This window comes from Prosopis cineraria, unplaced genomic scaffold (assembly GCF_029017545.1).
Source record: "Prosopis cineraria cultivar Desert tree isolate PC_DT_omini unplaced genomic scaffold, ASM2901754v1 PC12, whole genome shotgun sequence".
Lineage (NCBI taxonomy): Eukaryota > Viridiplantae > Streptophyta > Magnoliopsida > Fabales > Fabaceae > Prosopis > Prosopis cineraria.
In genome coordinates, this window is record NW_026555343.1 from 41296400 (window position 1) to 41315341 (window position 18942).

The 18942-nt window shown below is 31.9% G+C and overlaps 1 protein-coding gene across 1 annotated transcript; it reads right to left on the reverse strand.

The window, feature by feature from the left end:
* Window positions 1–1609: 1609 nt before the first annotated feature.
* LOC129288593 (protein STRUBBELIG-RECEPTOR FAMILY 7-like) lies at window positions 1610–9250 on the reverse strand. The gene is made up of 16 exons (XM_054925240.1): window positions 8866–9250; window positions 7679–7808; window positions 7515–7586; window positions 7364–7429; window positions 7206–7277; window positions 7045–7116; window positions 6594–6665; window positions 6441–6506; window positions 6278–6340; window positions 5864–6180; window positions 5034–5317; window positions 4593–4864; window positions 3706–3838; window positions 2898–3034; window positions 2297–2453; window positions 1610–2047 (listed from the first exon to the last, which is right to left on the reverse strand). The coding sequence occupies exons 1-16, from the start codon at window positions 8960–8962 to the stop codon at window positions 1895–1897; spliced, it is 2163 nt and encodes a 720-aa protein (XP_054781215.1). The 5' UTR covers window positions 8963–9250; the 3' UTR covers window positions 1610–1894.
* Between the last annotated feature and the right edge of the window lie 9692 nt (window positions 9251–18942).

Genomic DNA, 18942 nt, shown 5'->3' on the forward strand with positions numbered 1-18942 from the left:
TTCTAAATTCAAGAACTAACTCCCGAATTGCAAATAAAAAAAAAGTGAGAATAAATTGATAGGCTCTATGACTTGTAATAGAAATTATGCTTGATAGAAATATTCTTATTATATAGAGTTGACGAATGAGGTGCAGCTAACTTCATTAAAGACGAAAAATGGCAAAAAAGAAAGCATTCATTCCCCTTGTATATCTTACATCTATAGTTTTTTTGCCCTGGTGGATCTCTTTCTCATTCAAGAAAATTTCAGATTGCCTAATATTTGACCAATTAGTAACCCAAGATTCCATCTCTGGCAATGAATCAACAATTCGAAATGCTTTTCTTGTGTATTCTTGATAAACCAGCGTTTAAACATAGATGTAGAAGGATCCGTTTGGGAAGTAAGAAGCCCCCTTGACATCTCTTAATCTACAAAAATTTTTGACGGGAAAACACAGAGATAAAAGGCTGATCTTTGAATAGAAAAAAGAGTGGGTCTGCAGGGTCCCAAATGAATTGGCTGATTCGAAAAAAGTCTTGTTCTTTGGAAAATCTATCTCGTGTCTGGTATTGTATGGTTCCACTCTGCAAGAACTCTGAATTATTTTCACCTCATACGACTCCTCGAAGGCCATAAATAAATCTAAGGGACCAGGCTGGTTATTTATCTTGATATATCCCTATGATAGATAGGATTCAAATTCATTAGATGGTCGAGCCCATAAGGGTCAACCTGTTTAAGCTCAAATTACATTTGAAAAGTTCTAATTACAAACCTAACCCTCTTGTTAAATGAGTTTAAACGGGTTAGCCCAACAGGCTGAGTTCATTTTTAGCTCTGGTGTAAGTTGTTGCTATTGCTAATTTTTTGTTACATGAGATATGATTAACGGCTGTAGATTAAGGCATTGTCAACTCAAAATTGACCTAAAATGATTGGATTTAGATTTGCTGAGTGTTTTAAATTCATGTACTCCAATTATAACCATTGGATTTCGTTGACATTTGAAAACTAGTGAGATCCAATTATTGTTAAAATTCCAAACAACTCTTACGATGAGAACATTTTTCATATATGCTCTCTTTCAAGAATTTGAGTATTGGTGCTTTCTAAATATTGCAAAACAATTTTTGACAGAACCGAACGACAAAATCGTGTCACGTGGATTCCCATTGGATGAGAGAAACTGCTCACTGAATCTAAATTCAAAATGAGAATGGGCTTTTAATTATCCAAAAACAGAAGCGAGTGAATTGTGGAGGGCTTGGACCCGCTGTGTTATAGCCAATTTTTTGACATATATTATTTTCCATTCCATTATTTTCTTTTAATTTTTTTTTTTTTCAATTTTTTTGCCTGACATTTTCTTGATCACTTTGACGCTTCATATCTGATATATGAACCCATTACAGTGGTGTCAAGCTCTCACTTGCGTATTTGACCTAACTTTCTGTTGGACCATGGGTTACAACGACAAAGCAGCTTGCCCGTTCGAATTACAAAATATGACAGGTTTGTTATCAAAAAAATTATGAGAAGCTGCTTGTGCGTCTGGAATTGTTACGACTTTACTAACACTTCAAGAATTGACACCCTTGCGAATAAATAGATACTCTGCACATAGTAAATATAAATATTTGATATTATATAACAAAGTAGATGAGGAGGAAAAGAATGATGAAAGAAGTGGACCTCGTGCTTAGCGCCACTGCTTGGTGTTACGATCTCTATTAAATACTTAGTACATTACTGCTAAAAATCTAAATCTTCATATAGCAGAAATTGTCTAACTCGTTAATCAAAGGGCAATGAATCCGACTGAGAGTACTGCTAAGGATTAAAAAAAATGGCAGAAACAGGGCTAACTACTTTTCCTATGATGCCATTCTAACACAGCATTCTGTCCAATTTACATTTCCTGTGCTTCCGGGTTATCTCCTCGTTGGGATCCTCCTAGGTCTGATGATCCAAATGTTGTTCGCCTGCTCATGTTTGCACGTTGCACCAATCGGACCAATGCTTGAACCACTTCTGACATCGGTGGTCGGAATTCAGGCTCCGGCTGTCCAAAATTGGGATTTCAAAAAAAAAAAAATCAGAATGCATTAACACATCCAAATCTTTCTTATTCCCAAGGGGCCAACCGACTTTCATGTTTGAGTTTAGAACTAGAGATCTCACTCCAATCTTGAAGTGTCATGTTCAAGTTTTCATTGGATGCGATAGGCCAACATGCATCAAGAATTCAAGTGGATTCAAAAAATCAAATTTATTCAGACCAGAAAAATGTGGGATACACCATCATACTGACCTGGACGCAAAGAGCGATAACATCAGCGAACCGAGAAAGAGACTTGACAGGGTATAGACCTTCCAGTGCAGGGTCAACCATTTTAGTCAATGCATCAATATCATGAAGTTGTGGTGTTGCCCATCGAACTAGAGACTGCTCAGACCTTGGCCTTGAGCTGTTAGGAAATGTTTTAACAGTCAGAAAAATGACAAGACTGGTATTTCTACCACAATTTTTAAAAGTCAGACAACGCTGGGCTTCCCTTAAAATTCATTATAAATAAATACAACTATGTGAGTTAGAAGCCATAAACAAAGGCTCTCAAATATTAAGAGCAGCAATGGAAAAAAATGCAGATTTTACTCCATTTCTTTCGTTCTAATTAAACAAAATCATCAATTGTTCAGGGAAAAGCCCAGCAAAACATTTGTCCATTTCATGACAAGTGAATTGTGGTCCTATAAAAGAATCTAACTTCAAGTTCACATAAAATTATGCACAGGCGTATGCTCACATCAATTATGTTGCTTCATAAATCATACAAAATCTGCACGTGTGCCACATTTATGTATGTGATCACGTGTAGAAATCTAGTCCAGTATGTATGTCAATTATTTACCTATCAAATGGTTTCCGTCCACAAAGAAGCTCCAACATGACAACTCCAAAGCTGTAGACATCACTCTTCAGAGTATACTGACCAGACAAGCCGACTTCAGGTGCCTCATATCCCGATCCAGCATTATGGTTTAATACCTGAACATGAAACACATTCAGAACTTACAAAATTTTAGTATTTTGGCTAATGTCCCGGAGTCACAGGAAAAGCAGCACTCATCAAGAGCACTATTAATAATAACTCATCCATCCAATGGGATCAGTCAGTACGCAAGTTTTTCTCATTTCTTTTTGAGTATGGTACCCAGTGACAGTGCATCACTACTTGTATATTTTACTTTTATTTAGCCATTCTTTAAAAAAAAAAAAAAATCAACTGCACGTTTGATCCCAGTCAACTAGTACAATTAAAATTATGCAATACCCAAACAAGTTAACTTTCAAAAGTCTAAGGTGCGGTGCATTCATAAGATGAAGAAATTTGTATTAAATGGTCAAGAAGATCCCTCATATCGTGCAATAACATTGAGGTCATGTAGGTTGGTTGTAATTGGAATAAGGAAAATACACACGGTTATTCAATCAACAAATTGGAAGCGCAGAATCATTTGCATTCTTTTCCATAAATGCCATAACATGTTCTGCAACATACATGAAGAAGAGTTTGAAGAAAGAACAACTGACATTGAAACTGAAAACAGAAAAGTCTGGAAGAATGGAGAGAAATAGCAATGGCAAGAGCATAGACCTACTTTTCACATCCATCAATAATAAAAACATTCATTTGGTTCAATAAGCCTCAAAATTACCTGGCCGGCATTTGGAATATAGCTTGCCAATCCACTGTCAGAGAGATGAGGATTAAGCTCTGTATCGAGCAATATGTTGGTTGATTTGATATTTTTATGAACAACTGATGGTGAACAAACTTCATGCAGGTACCTAGAATAAAATTTATAGCAAGTAAAGTCAGTTTGTTTCAAGTCTCATGGCAAGCAGATCAGTTCTTGATGCTCAACCTTTGTTGGCCAGTATTTAGCAATAAAAACAAAACAACAACAACTAGCCTTCCCCACTAAGTGGAGTTGGCTACATGAATTGCATTAGATTATTGTGTTCATTTAACAAGAAAAACAAAATCAGTGGAAAATTTAAACTCCAAGCATAATTCCTCAATTACTTCATTGACATGTTACTTTCCTGTTCCCATATGTCAACTTTGTAGACTTTTGCATTTACGGGGGACCAAAGTAGAATTCATGTTTCATACTCCCAAAGTAATTCTTCCCTGTCCCAACATTTCCAGTCTTAAATTCAAACATTGGAAATTATACATCATCTTAGAAGAAGTTACGAAGAGTGCTTTAAAAGACAATATAAGACATAGTACAGAGAAATATTGAAATGGAACAATTTAGCTATATGAGTCAGCATGCAAGCTACGCAAATTAAATGAAGAGGGATTTAAAGGAAGACAATTTACAACATAAATGATCCTGGAAACCAGTCAGTGATACATGCTAAGATGCAAGTTAAGCAGGGAGCTAGGCATATTATATAAAGTAGATAGAGATATAGGAGAGGAAGGGATTAGGAAGTTAAGGTTAAGAAATATCATGCAATGACGCAAAATTTCCTCAGAAATGTGATAGCAGGAACTTCTAATCCCATATCCCATCATCAAGTAGCAACTTACTCTAAAGCACGTGCAGTTCCCAAAGCAATCTTGACACGGGAATTCCATATCAATGGTTTGCTATGTTCGTCTGGCAAGTGAAGGAAGTCATGCAGTGATCCACTCTTGTGAAACTCGTAGAGCAGAAGATGTTGTCCATGCTCTGAACAATAACCAATGAGCTCTGTTACATTGGGATGGTGCAACTGGGAGATGTTTGAAACAACTTCAATAAAATCTTCAGACATATCATTAGGAAGGACAGATGAATCTATCTTCTTCACGGCAAGAACCTACAATAATTGGAAAAATAAAAGAAAAATAATCAAAATCATTAATCACTTTTGTTTATGACAACTGTAAGAAAATAATAGTGTGGCACTGTACTGTAGCATAAGAATACCGTATCTTAGGTATTGAAATTTACAATGGAATCGCAAGATAATAACAGGTGAGAAATACCTCTCCATCATCAAATTGAGCACGGTAAACACGTCCAAAAGATCCCTCACCAAGAAGGTTATCCACACTGAAGCTGCCAGTAGCAATCTGTAGATCTGCTATAGAATATAATGTTACATTTGCAGGAGCTGTTACAGTTTTCTTTACAATATCAGGCTTCTTTGAAAATTCATCTTCATCAAATGATTTGTGACGATCAATAGGTGGAGGTTTGAGATTGAATGAGGCCGAAGGAACAAAAGTCTTTGTGTCAGGCACAGAGGATGTTTGCATGGACTTCATTTCTGTATTACAAAAGATATATCAATTTCTAATAACCAAGTAACAAATCAGCATTACTAAATTATCAATGTTAAACCGCCAGCATAAATTTGGTGAAAACCAGATTAGTTATAACTTATAAGCCAAATATGGGCAAGTCATTCTAGACAAGGTTAAAACTGAACAGGACTAATTAGAAGGGGGAAAATTATTAGAAATGTTTCCTATAGTTCAATTGCTATATGAATGTCTGTAAGGTGTCAAGCACATATTCTCCCTGTGAAAAAGTGTTAAGGTAATTGCTATTATCTTCTATTTCAGAACAAACTGTGCGCCAAAATGACAGACAGAAAAGCAAAACTAATTTACCAAGACCAAAATTGAATATGAGGATAATGGAGCAACCAATTTCCACAATTACAATGTCCTACGGAGAGTATAATAATAACAGAAGATCATGGAATAAGATCATCAAAGAAGCATAAATATAATGACTACCTGTAACATTGACAAGAATGAGATTGATTTTTAACAAAATGCAAAATGCAGGTGGTCAATAAATAGATTACCATGCACTTCACTTGATGCAAGAGGAGCAAAGGGCTGATTGTCAACATTTTCCATATCTGGAGATGGCTTCCTGGATCTCCTCTTCATCAGAAAGAATGCTACTATTGCTCCAACCACTAATATGGAGATCACTATTCCTGCAATGCCACCAACTCCTATACCAGATTTTTTATCATTGTCACTGGTATCAGCATCTGACGGGGTGTTTCTTCCACTGCCACCACCAGTTTTGTGAGTTCGGGTGCTTCTAGTTGCAGGAGGTGTCCCAGGTGGGGGCGGGGGTGCAGGACCTGAGCTCCATGCATTACCATCCTTCCTGTCATGAAGTTTAATCAATTATAAAATGCTCCAAAAATTTATGACAAAAGAAACAGATTTTTATTTCCAAAATCTCTGATAATAGCAATGCTTACTGTAGGTTTATGTTTTTCAACTGTTCTGGTATCCAACCTGTGAAATGATTGTTTTGCACATTCCTGAGAGCATAAAGAAAGTAAGTATATCTATTTCCAAGGCATTTCAATTAGATCAGGGAAGGACATTCCGTCTATGTTATCTGAATTAAAAGAAACATACAGATTTTCAAGAGGAAGACTGGCAAGGACATCAATAGTGCCTGTAAACTGGTTGCTTTGCAAATACCTGTTCAAAAATGGACAAGATAGTCCCAAATGCTATGAATACAATGTAAATTATCAGTGTAAAACATGAACAATTTTGGAAATTTACATGGTGGTGATGCTTGAAAGTGAGGTGAGACTCTGAGGAAGGTCACCTGACAGAGAATTGAAAGAGAGATCCCTGCCAGAAGAGAACTTATTGTCATTACTCACTTGTTCCTCAAATGTCATCACCAAAAGTTAGCCTCTTTCCATTTATTACTCAACTAACAACCTTGGTTCAGAAATAAGAGAATACCAAAATCATGAATTCACCCAAAGAAGAGGAGGGGGGAGCAGATGCCTTGCGTGATAGTATTATCTTTCAAAGAAAGCATAAAATGCCTCTAGCATTCTAGGGAAATTAATCATTACATTGAAGGTGCAAATGGATAATGAAATTCAAATCGTACACCCCAAAAATACATTGAAGAAAAAACAATCAATATATTATATGTAACGCAAAAGTAGCAGCTATCTAGACAACTTTTATATGGTTGAAGGGCAGGAAGATATCTCACAATGTGGAGAGTGAAGAAAGCTTTTCAAAGTTGACACTCAGTCCACCCTGGAGTTGATTGTGACCAAGATTCCTACATTTTCCACCGAAAAAAAAAATCAGTTTCTGGCAGAAGGGACAATAAGGAATAATCATGAGAAATCGAGAAAGAGAAAGACGCACAGGTATTCAAGAGAGGTCATATTAGAAATGGAATAAACTACTTCCCCAGTGAAGTTGTTGTTAGCAAGGTTTCTGGATGTGAAGAAATAAGATGTTAAAATCAAAAAATCAGAACGGAAATAAATGACACTAGTAACCACTTGCGTACAGAAACATACAATCGCTGTGCATTTGGAGGAAGTTGATATGGTATAGTGCCTCCAAGATTATTGTTACTCATGTCCCTACAAAATTTAGATGTCACAAAAAGCATAACATTGCAAAAAAAAAAAAAATTGAATATTAGATACATGAGACCATTATTCTTACAGGTTGATCAAAGATGTCAAGGTTTGTAACTGGTAGCCCAGCATTCCATTCAGACCAAGGCCAGGCAACTTACTGATAACAAGTAACAAAAGACTAATATCAGAAATCAGAGCGAACAAAAAGTTTTCATGTGATACGAAGGCAATGAGAGAGAAAAACTTTACATCTCTGTGACTCGGTTGCCTGAGCAACTAATGCCCTTCCATTGCTGTCCACACGGATCGTCACCATTTGCAGGCCATCCTAGCTGGGATGGTGAATTCATGCTGCTAAACATAACCCTTAGAGCAGCAGCTGCATCAAACATTCAGATATAGCTACTTAGCAAACCCAAAACATGTATTAACAGAAATTCAAACCCTAGATTCCTAATGTTAGTGCTTATTTGTCACACTGTCTACTTCACCCAAACAAAATAACTCAGGAATTAGAAAAAAAGAAAAAATTCACAAAAATTGAAGATCTTAGTGTTGGTTTACAGGTCCCTCTGGGAAAACGCATAACTCAGAAGTATTGAATTGGAATTTTTGGTGCTCATCTTTCTTGTAGAATCTCTCTCTCTCTTTTTTATTATTTTTCAACGATTTGTCAATATACTATCAATCCGAGCATGAAACAAGAAGCAAAAAAATATTGAGTTCACCGGATAATAACTCCTATGAGACGAAAGCCAGCTACAGGCCTATGGCGCACGGGTTATAACTGATGACAAGCACAGAAGTCGAAGAATGAATTATTTCTTGTGTTGTGACACACTCATCACCTAGAGATTTTTTTTCATCTTCCGATTGGTACAACATTTGGAGGCCCACTCATCTAGCGTAACAATTGCTATTTAACTTCACTGAATACGCACAGAAAATTAAGCAGACTTAAGCAGGAAATTACGTTACCAAAAACTTAGATATATATTCATGTTATGCCCGGAATAATTTTTTCCAACGAAAGGGATGTTAGAGAAGAATCCAAAGAAACATGGCTTCACATTATGATATAACACGCAGAGCATACAATTTAAACATAATAAAATTCCTTTTTTTGTTGAAATCATTTGCATGGAAAGCAGGAGGCCACCGAACTCTTTAAAAGCCAGCAATCTTAATGAATGCAGACAGTCCGAACAGTCAGCGCAATGATGGAATTAATGCGTGACACTCAACAAATCAGCGATAATCAGTAGTCACCGATTCAAAAACCAAAACTCATGAAAACCAAGAAAAGCAGGCAAACGGAAGAGTTGAAGAAGAATCACCAGTGACAAATTTTACCACAATGATACATCGAAGCACAAGGAACTCAGAGAAGTCAAGAAAATGGAGAACTAGCCAGTGAGGCCAATCAAGACACTAACCATCATTTGGATCCGTGTCGCCATTGATGGCAAGGGGGATTAAACCCAGAAAACAGATGCTGATGGACAGCACTACCAGCCTTCCATCCTCCAACATCTCTCTCCCTCCCTCCCTCCCTCCCTCTCTCTCTCTCTCTCTCTCTCTCTCTCTCTCTCTCTCACCCTCTCACACACACACACACACACTTTCTCTCTGAATCAGCCTGTACCCACAAAACTTTCTAACCCAGAAAGCCAAAAGGGAAGGGCATTAAGCCATTTTAGCCAATTCTTAACCTTTCCCACTGAAAGAGCTTATGGGTTTATGGTTAGACAAATAGCCATGGCCATGAAAAGCTGGAAAGCACGAATTGCCAAAAGAATCCAAAGCCACAGAAGTTTTACTCACTTTACTGCCACAGTATCAGTATATACTATATACTACTATACACACACAAGTATTTTCTAATAATTAAACGAAAAAAGGTTACGAGCATTGGTGGATGTGACCCCTGTATCCCTCGTTATCATTTATGTTTTGGACTTTCTCCCCAGAGTAGCTTTCACGAGAATGAATGACAGACATGTGAATTTTATCTCAACGATTTATTTTTATTATTTGTTTTCGATTATATACACGGGGATAGATTGTTAGAATCAGATGCCATATTCGTTCGTGGTTTTGTTTTTGGTCAAACTCAAACGAGCTAAATGACCGACGCAATTTTAGCAAATCACAAAAGGAGAGTATAGTAATCTATTACTTATAATTGTACCTTTTAAGAAGAACATGACTGAGGAAAATAATTGTTAATGACATATTCAAAAAAAAAAAAATTGAACTCGCATTCCTTCGTTTTAGTCTTTTTCTTTTTTTGGCTGCTCTACGAATTTTTTCGCCTGAACTCTTTGTTGATTATTTGACTCTTCTTCAATGACAGCATGAAAATGAAACAAAATGATAAATATTTGGCCAAGAAAATACTACTATTTTTTTATATGCAAGTTTAATAAAAAATACTCCCTCCGTTTAAAAATGTAAGGTATTTTTTAAGGATTAAATGTTTAAAAATATAAGGCATTTTTAGTCTTTTGAGGTGTAATCATTGCCTTTTTTTTTCAAAAATAATTCTATTAATAGTAACTTTATATTGTAGGATGTTTAATAGGGATAAATATAAAAAAAATAAGGTTAGTTAGAAAATAGGTAATTACTTTATTGAGGATAAAATTTAATTAAAAATATTTTATATTTTTAAATGAAGGAAGTAGATACTATCTTTTATCAATCAAAAACTTGAAAAATATACTTTGTTCGGTAATTCAGAAAAATAAAAGTCTTCTGTTCAAATTTACTATTTTTATTTTAAAAAGATTAATTTTCTGAATTAAATTAAAACAATATATATTAATTAGATGTCTTGTCAATTACTTTTTAAAATATAATAATGTTCTTGAAAACGTTATTTTCTTCATAAAACAAACATACATATTTATGTGTGATATTAGAAACTTTATCCTTTTGAAAATTGTATATTATTTTGTCTTGAATATTGGTTTTTTTTTATTATTACTTAATCTACTCTGTAATGTATTTGTTGCATTAAGCTCAATCACGTGCCCCTATAATAAAAATTTCATGCTACTAAAATAAATTTAGTCTAAGATTCTACTCTAAAAAATACACTGAAATATAGTATTATAGATTCACTGAATATTCTGAAGGATTTAAATTATGTAGACTTAATACGAATCAATTTTGCGAAAATTTCAGCAAATTCCCCTTAACCCAGCATATTTTCAGTGAACCCCCAAAAACTTAAAAATTTCACACAGGATTAAAATGAAATTAAAGAGATAATTTAAATAAGTTTATTGTCCTTAGTGAAGCTAGGCATATAAATGATTTATATATAAAAAATGAACAAATGATATATAGAAAATGAACAGCAGATATATGAAATTTGTAAATTTTATTAATAACATAATACCACTATAAATTTACGAATTTCATTTCATCTACATCAATTTTTTATCTTTTATACATCAATTATTTGTTTTTTACATGAATTGTTTGTATACTTAACTTTACCAAAGACAATGAAATTATTTGAGTTAACCTTTTGATTTCATTTCAGCATCCTTGATATGCAGGGAAATTTCAAAGTTTTTGAGAGTTAATTGAAATTATGCTGGATTAAAAGGGCTGACTGAAATTTTCCTATCACTTTTCAAAATTTTATCTTATTAATATTGAAAAAATAATTTTGAATAATCAATTATTTACATTTGATATGGATTATTTATATAATTTACCTCATCCCCTGGATCCAATCACCAGAAGGTTTATTGGTTTTTATTTCTTTTCTTTTTAGAATTTTGGTTTTTCTTTCTGACTGGCGGGACTAACTCCATTTTTGATACATTGATCAAGATTTAGAAAGAAAAAAAAAAAGAAGAAAATAAAATGCAAACAATTCAACAAGATAGTGACCGAATCTTAAAGTTTTTTTTAAAAAAAAAAATTTGGCCAACTTTATTCATCGTTAAAGTTAGATCATGATATTAAAAGCTATTATTATTATTATTATTATTATTAGAGGCACTTTCATGTTATGTCTATTATGTATATATAGTGACCGAACCTTATATTTACGGTGAAAAACAAAATAAAATAAAGGTTTAAAAGAAAGAGCGCCACCCCAAGTAACAAAATGTTAATAGTATTTATTTTAAGTCATTAGGGTGCAATGCCAAAAATACTACATTGAAAGGTGATATGAATGCAAAAAAAAAAAAAAGTCTCTAATCCTTTTTAAAAATGGGGTATGATTTTTTTACCAGCAAAATAGGGTATAATTGAAACACCTTTTTTTGTCAAAATAAATAGACTCCGAAAGGTTATATTATTGTTAGTATGAATTATGAATACTAATAATACTGGCAATAATATAAATATAATATTATATAAAAGATTGTGGGAGCCACATCAGCCACCTTGACAGTCCACTTGCCTTCCCAAAATGTTCCTTTTGCAGTGTCGGTCGCGTTGCTTTCGTCATCTTTCTGTCCATCTATTGAAAAAAATTAATTTTTTGATTTTCTAATTTTTAATGTATTTATAATTATAACTAACTATTTAATTTCTTAATTTTTAACTCATTTTAATTCAATTCTTTAATTTTTATAAATTTTTTATATTAACTTAGATTCAATAATAAAAAATAAAAGGAGAATATTTTATATTAAAATATGAATTTTTTTATTCATTTTATTTGAGAAAGATCATTTTAAAAAAATAAAAAAATAAAGATAAAGTTATAAGGTAATTAAAAGTTGAGAAATTGAATTGTAATAAGTTATAATTAAAAAATTGAGTCGTAACGATTTATAGTCAGACATTGATTTACAAATAATTAAAATATTAATTTTTAAATAATTTATTTTTACATTTTTTAATTATGTTTATAATATATAGTGATGAAAATAAGCCTGACTACCTATCCAATGCCTATAACCAGCCCACTTTATACCTAAACTGAATCATTTAGTAAATTAAGTCATACCAAATTCATGCCTTTAATTCAACCTGTAAAACAAATTTGCCCCATAAATTTTATATGTCAACTATTTATATATATATTATTATATAATATTATATAACATAATATATGTAATATAATATGTGTGATTTTGTGAGTGAGTGGTATTTAATTTAGAAATTATGAAATAATCATCCCCCTTACCCTTCCTTGATTTAAAATTCTTTACTACTAAACACAATTAATCAAACAATTAAAGAATTAATCCATTTAATAGATTATTAAGTTTTAATCCTCAAATCAAGGATCCCAAATTTTTTTTAAAGTCAAAATATGTTCAAATCATTCATTAACTTATCAATCAGAGTAAAAACATGTTACAAAAGCCTGAGATATTTTAAAAGAGTGAAAAAAATGAAAACGATTGAAAAATAATATGATTGCTGTGAGACAGGGCAATATGCCATAGTTTGTGCACGTTGCACCATGACATCTTGCTCTTTATGCTATATGCTGCAACTCAAACGCCCATGCGTCGTGACATGTTGCATGTTAATTGTAATACCTTAAAATTTTTAAACTAATTTTTTGTAAATTATTAATTCAATAAATTATTTTTACATCCTCAAACCCTTATCATGGTAAAAAAATTTCTACCATGATAATAAATAACTAAACTTCTTTTCAAAACTCTACTGTGATAGAAAAGAGTTTATCATATAAATAAAATATTTTACAAATAGCCTACTATAGTAAAAAGAATTTAACATAATGAATAAGCTCTACCATAATAATTGAAAATACATTTATAATAAAATTTTACTTAATGAAAAAAATGTAAAAACAATTCATATAAAAGCAAATGATAATTTTTAAATCAGCATTTGGTGTAAAAGCCCATTTTAAGGTGGCAGAATCCCAAACAATTCCTAAATGCAAATTTTTTTAAAAAAATATTGTTATATGAACCAAAAAACAATTAGAACCATGAGGGACAGACAGGATCCTCATGACATGATATTCAAATCGGTTCAAGAATTAAGAGGGATAGACATGATCCTCTTAATCATATAAACGCAATTAATAAAAAGGATTAGAGTCTATATGCTTCACAAAATAAGATATGTCCTAAGTTGGCACTAGATACATTGCATGATTCAAAATAAGAGGCAACATAAAAGATGGTGTCTCATACATTAAAGTTATGCCTCTAGTGCTTTCTCGGTTGAATTTGCTCATGTAAAAATATTAACCATCGGAAATAAGACTTAAAAGTCCCAGTAACCAAAATTTAATATATAATGATGCACATAGATATAACTAATTATGCGATTGCTAAGTGGGCACACAAAAACATTTAATTGAATAATATTTTCAAACAAACCAAACAAGTATTTAATTACATGATTACACCTTATATCCTCCTTTCATCATGCCTGAATGCCAAAATACTCGGCCAAAGGTGGGTTAGACCAAGCTACACACCATTCATTGGGTCCAATGAGGGCTTACCACATGGTAATAATTAACCAGATAGAAATTTCTAATGATATTATATATTAAAATACCCTGACAAGTCATGTATCATTTAAATATCTAAACAAGAATATAACTGAATAATAAAATCTCATCATGATAAACAAAAACAAATTTTTAACCTACTCGGCAATAATTTCAAACAAGTATGTAACAGTATTTATTTTCAATAATTCATAATTCATAATTTTTCCAAACAACAAAGTAACACATAATCAATCACATACACACCCATCACAATACATTAATAATGGTTACCTTGTATTTTGAACAATAAGTTCCCCTTCACAACTTCTCTTTCACCACTCTCTTCATCAATACAATCTACATAATTGTTCCATAATACTATATATTAATTTTACATTGAAATTAATAAATAACTCTAATTTAAAGAGTTAGAAAACCATAGGTCTAAGATCCATATTAACACTAATTTAAGGTTTATGCCTCATTTAACTTTTTAAATTCTTTTTCTAAAATTATCATGCCTTAATAAACTATATTTAAGCCTCAAATCACTTTTAGTATCACAATTTCATCCTTCTATATTCTAAAAAATTCATCCAAAAATAAATTAAAAATTTCAGAGTTACCCTAAAGCTTCAAATCACCATTTTATAGTCTTAGAAATACATATTCATACTTAAATAAATATTTAATAATCAGAGGTTCATCCCTACATCTCATATTCAACATAAATTCAACCATATAGATCTAGAGTCTAACTCAAAAATTCTTAAACATGAGTTCAACCTCAAGAAAATATTCTATAATATTTATTATTTTCCTAAAAACTTCAACCGGTATTTTTAATCCATCATATCATCAGATTAAATATCCTATTAAAAAATTTTAATCAAAATGTTCGCTCTACTCTACAAAATAATCATATCATTAGAAAGCTAATATTATTTAGGAAATAACTACAAAATTAATTTTGTAATTAAATAATTTTTTAACTGTTAATCTAAACAGGAAAGTTAGAGCATACCTAAAAAATAAGAAAAACAACACCCTTGGATGGAGCAACGTGAGAGGGGGAGAGAGATGAAAAAAAAATAATACAAAAATAAAATTGTAGCTCCCACAATTATATTAAAAAAAGACTATAGGTTTGAATTTAATTATTTAAACTCTTGGGTTACAAGTTGCAATTTCTTTCAAATTGTATCTTAGCCCTTCTTGTCTCTTAACGCACGTACTCACTCCTTTTATACATAAGATACCTCTTCTCTTCCTACATCTAACTAATGTGGGACCTAAAAAAAAATAACTGTCACCTTTTTTTTTTTGTTTATTCCTTTCACCTTCTCTTTTTTTTACTAACACAAAAAAAATTATTTATATATTCTAAATCTTAAAATTATATCTTAACTAAATATTTCTTATGTGATTTTAAATTTAAATTTTTAATTTATAATTAAATGTCTAACCATAATATTATTTTTGAATAACCTCAAATAATATAAATTTCTATTATTATCATTTTTTATCCTTAATAAAACCTAAATTTCATAATTTTTTATTAACTAAAAATCAGGGTGTTATATTAATGATAGCAAATTCTACTGTCATTTGACAACAGAATTGGGCAACTTTCTATGTGTCCCAAATTTTCGCTCGATATCCAAATGACATGATCTAGTTGTCTATGAAAAGCTCTTTCATATACTAGCTAATGGCACATGTTTCATTTTCAAAATATGCTACACTAAAAAGTTAGACACCCAAACATATTTTGATCACTTTTCACAAACAAGGGGTGTCCAAACCCATAACAAGTATCAAAAGCCTTTCCTAACACCTGGATTATGTTCATTGAACCTAAGACTATCAGCACAACACGTCATGCACACTCAATTAATAATATAGCATAGAACCACTCCTCAACTCCTTTTTCATCAAAAATAGAAGGGAGAGGTAATTTCATTGCATTTACTCATAAATCAATTATGACATGTTTGGAACATTATATATACACTTGCACTAGTATTTTAACCCTATTAACATATATATCTCATCATACACAAATACTCAGGATTCAAAATACAATTCAAATATTTACAATAATAAAATAGTGCAAGTGCAACAATATGCAATCTAGAATTCGTAATAATATTCTATTACACAAAATAAATACAAACTAAAGGTATATAGTAAGAATAGACTATAATTCCTAGCCTTTTAAGCCTTATTTTTCTCTACACCAAAGCTATAGCTTGAAAAGTGTTAAATGAAAGGAGTGAGTCTAGCCACTCGATAATCAAAATAAAACCTACCTTATACAGTTATATATTAATTGCAATAAAATACATGCATATGGAAACAAGTTCTCAAACATGCTATACACATACAACATGACTTATCATTATTCCTTTAGTTCATTTTCATCTTATTATAGGGCACATTGTCATAAGACAAACAGACACTTGACCATGACCTGATATTCACACGACTTGCATGTAGCACGTCATATAATTTATATAGGTAATGATCAACCAACCTTATATCCTCCTTATTTTTTCTGACTAAAATCATGGGCTATAATACTAAATAGGGTTCCGTTTATGTGCCTGGACTATCTAAGCTCACCAATCGTAAGGTATGACCTAGCCAAAAATTACATGACTCACTCTTAGACTACAACTTCCCCCAACTCTCAAATCTCTAGAGTGTCATATTCCCTAAGCTATTCTCCTCAATAAAATGGTAGAGAAAGCTAGGTTATAGTCCCTTAACAAACTATGAGATAATCCATCGATAAACTGTAGGACAAGGCTATATTCTTGTGCACCAAAAGATAGTCTAAATATCATGTGAATTTTAACTACTCCCAATCTCTAGGTGAACTCTCACCAACTGATCATGCTATGTATGATATCTACTTCTTTTCACAAATTTTACTTTCTCAATGTTATTTTCACTTTCAAGCGTAACATCTTACCACACCCTCCAGAGTCTTTTACCCAACTTAGGCTCACTACTGCCTCATGGGTTTATTGATGATACAGCCTAATACAACACTATATTACCCATTTCTTCATTTACCCACATTTACCTCAACTCGATACCACATTCATCTTTTCAAAAGTATATGCATGTTCATGGCTAAAAAACTATCTCAGCTTCACATTTGCAATATAGTCCAGAATGTAATATCATGCACATTCATATTTTCAAAACATATATCAAAAGCATTAACATGCTTTTACATTAAAATCAATTCATGCATGTGACAATTCACATTATTCACAATTAAAATTAATTAACATATAACTACTTAGAAATAGGGTTCCCTGCCTATCTCAAATTTTTAAAAGTTCAAAGGTTTATCCCTCAATGTTATAACTTTCAAGCTCGAATTCCCAAGCTAAATTGGTATCTTAAAGCTTAATCTATAATTTATCAAGTTAACTCTCATTAATATTGTCAACCACACATATTTCAACTCTTATCTTTCACTTCTAGATTTCTCAATGCCCACTTTGTATAAGTTTGGGCCTATTCATAGAGTTTATTAACTCTCTTTAATTTCTAATAATATTGATGAGCTATTAAACTCCAATTAATGGCATTTTACCTCTTCCAACAACCCTCATAAATACAATTTTTAGATATTTATAAAGCTCAACAACCAAAGATATCAAAATTCATTAGCTCTAACTTTAGAAATTTATATATATTCTCATTAACTCTATTTGAGTCAATGAATTCAGACCCATAACTTATATAGACCGAAAATCATCTTTCACGATCAAACCCTAACCATAAACTCATAAATGTGGAAGAGATGGGGAGGAATGGAGTTTAGGGTATTTATCTTTAGTATTTAGTAGCTTCAAAATGTCCCAAATATCCTTCAACAATGAACCCTAGCCAAGTTTCCCACTGGTTCTTCATTTCCTCTTTCCTTCTTTCTATTTTTCTGCCTCAATTCGTGAATGATAAATTACAAAAAATGGTCATGTATCATTATGGACGCTGCACATATCACGGTGCATGGCATAGAGAGGTCCCCTTCTTGCATCAATTGCGTGTGTGCGTCGAAGTGGACGTGATTCATACTATGGCATGTGGCACATCAACACTTCATCTTTGTTTTCTTCTCCTTTCAATACTCAAGTGTCTTGACTTCATACCGAACCCACAATTAAGGTTAAAAACACAATCAAAACTAGTCATTAAACCACCCTAGCCACACACTACTACAATTATCTTAATTACCATAATTAACCGTAGTAAATTAGGGAATTAAAATCAAGATATTATAGTTAATCACTCTCTGCTTGTTCTTCTTTTAAATCAAAACTCGAAACGAGAGCTATTCCATTCTTGTGCTCTTTCTTTTATAAGATTTTATACAATGATTTAATAATATACAATACTGATTTCACTATTTAATTTTAAATCAATTTGTTTTTTGTTTTTAATTTATTAGTTATGCTTTCAATTAGATTGAATTTATGAATTGATTTTAATATTGTTACTATGTTATTGTATTACATTGAAATTGATAAATCATCTTACTTATTTTATATAATAATAGTTGGTAAATAAGTTTGTACATATGTAAGCGTTAATAGTCGTAAAGCTTATTTGAAATTTTTAAAATATATTGTAAGATTATTTAAAAGATCTAATTTTAAATAAGTTTTTAGACCAAACAAAACCAAACTTTAGGTAAATTTATGCTTGAGCTATGAAAAAAAAAGTTTTATTTAGATTTTAGGTTAGACTCATACCTAAAATCTACTACCCATTACCCAAGGTTTGATCTATTTGGTTAGAACCTAATTTAAGATGGCTTGTTCATTTATACAATTATTTTTTTTATGAAATCATTAAGTTAATATTTTTTCAATATTTAATTTCTATCATGAAATCTAGTCTCAATTATAATGAACAACCCACTTAAACAAATCACACACACACAAACGCATATTTTTTGGGCCAAATGCGCACACACATTTATTATATATGCTCATGCTCCGGCGGTAGGCAGTTTTGGTAGGTTTGTTCA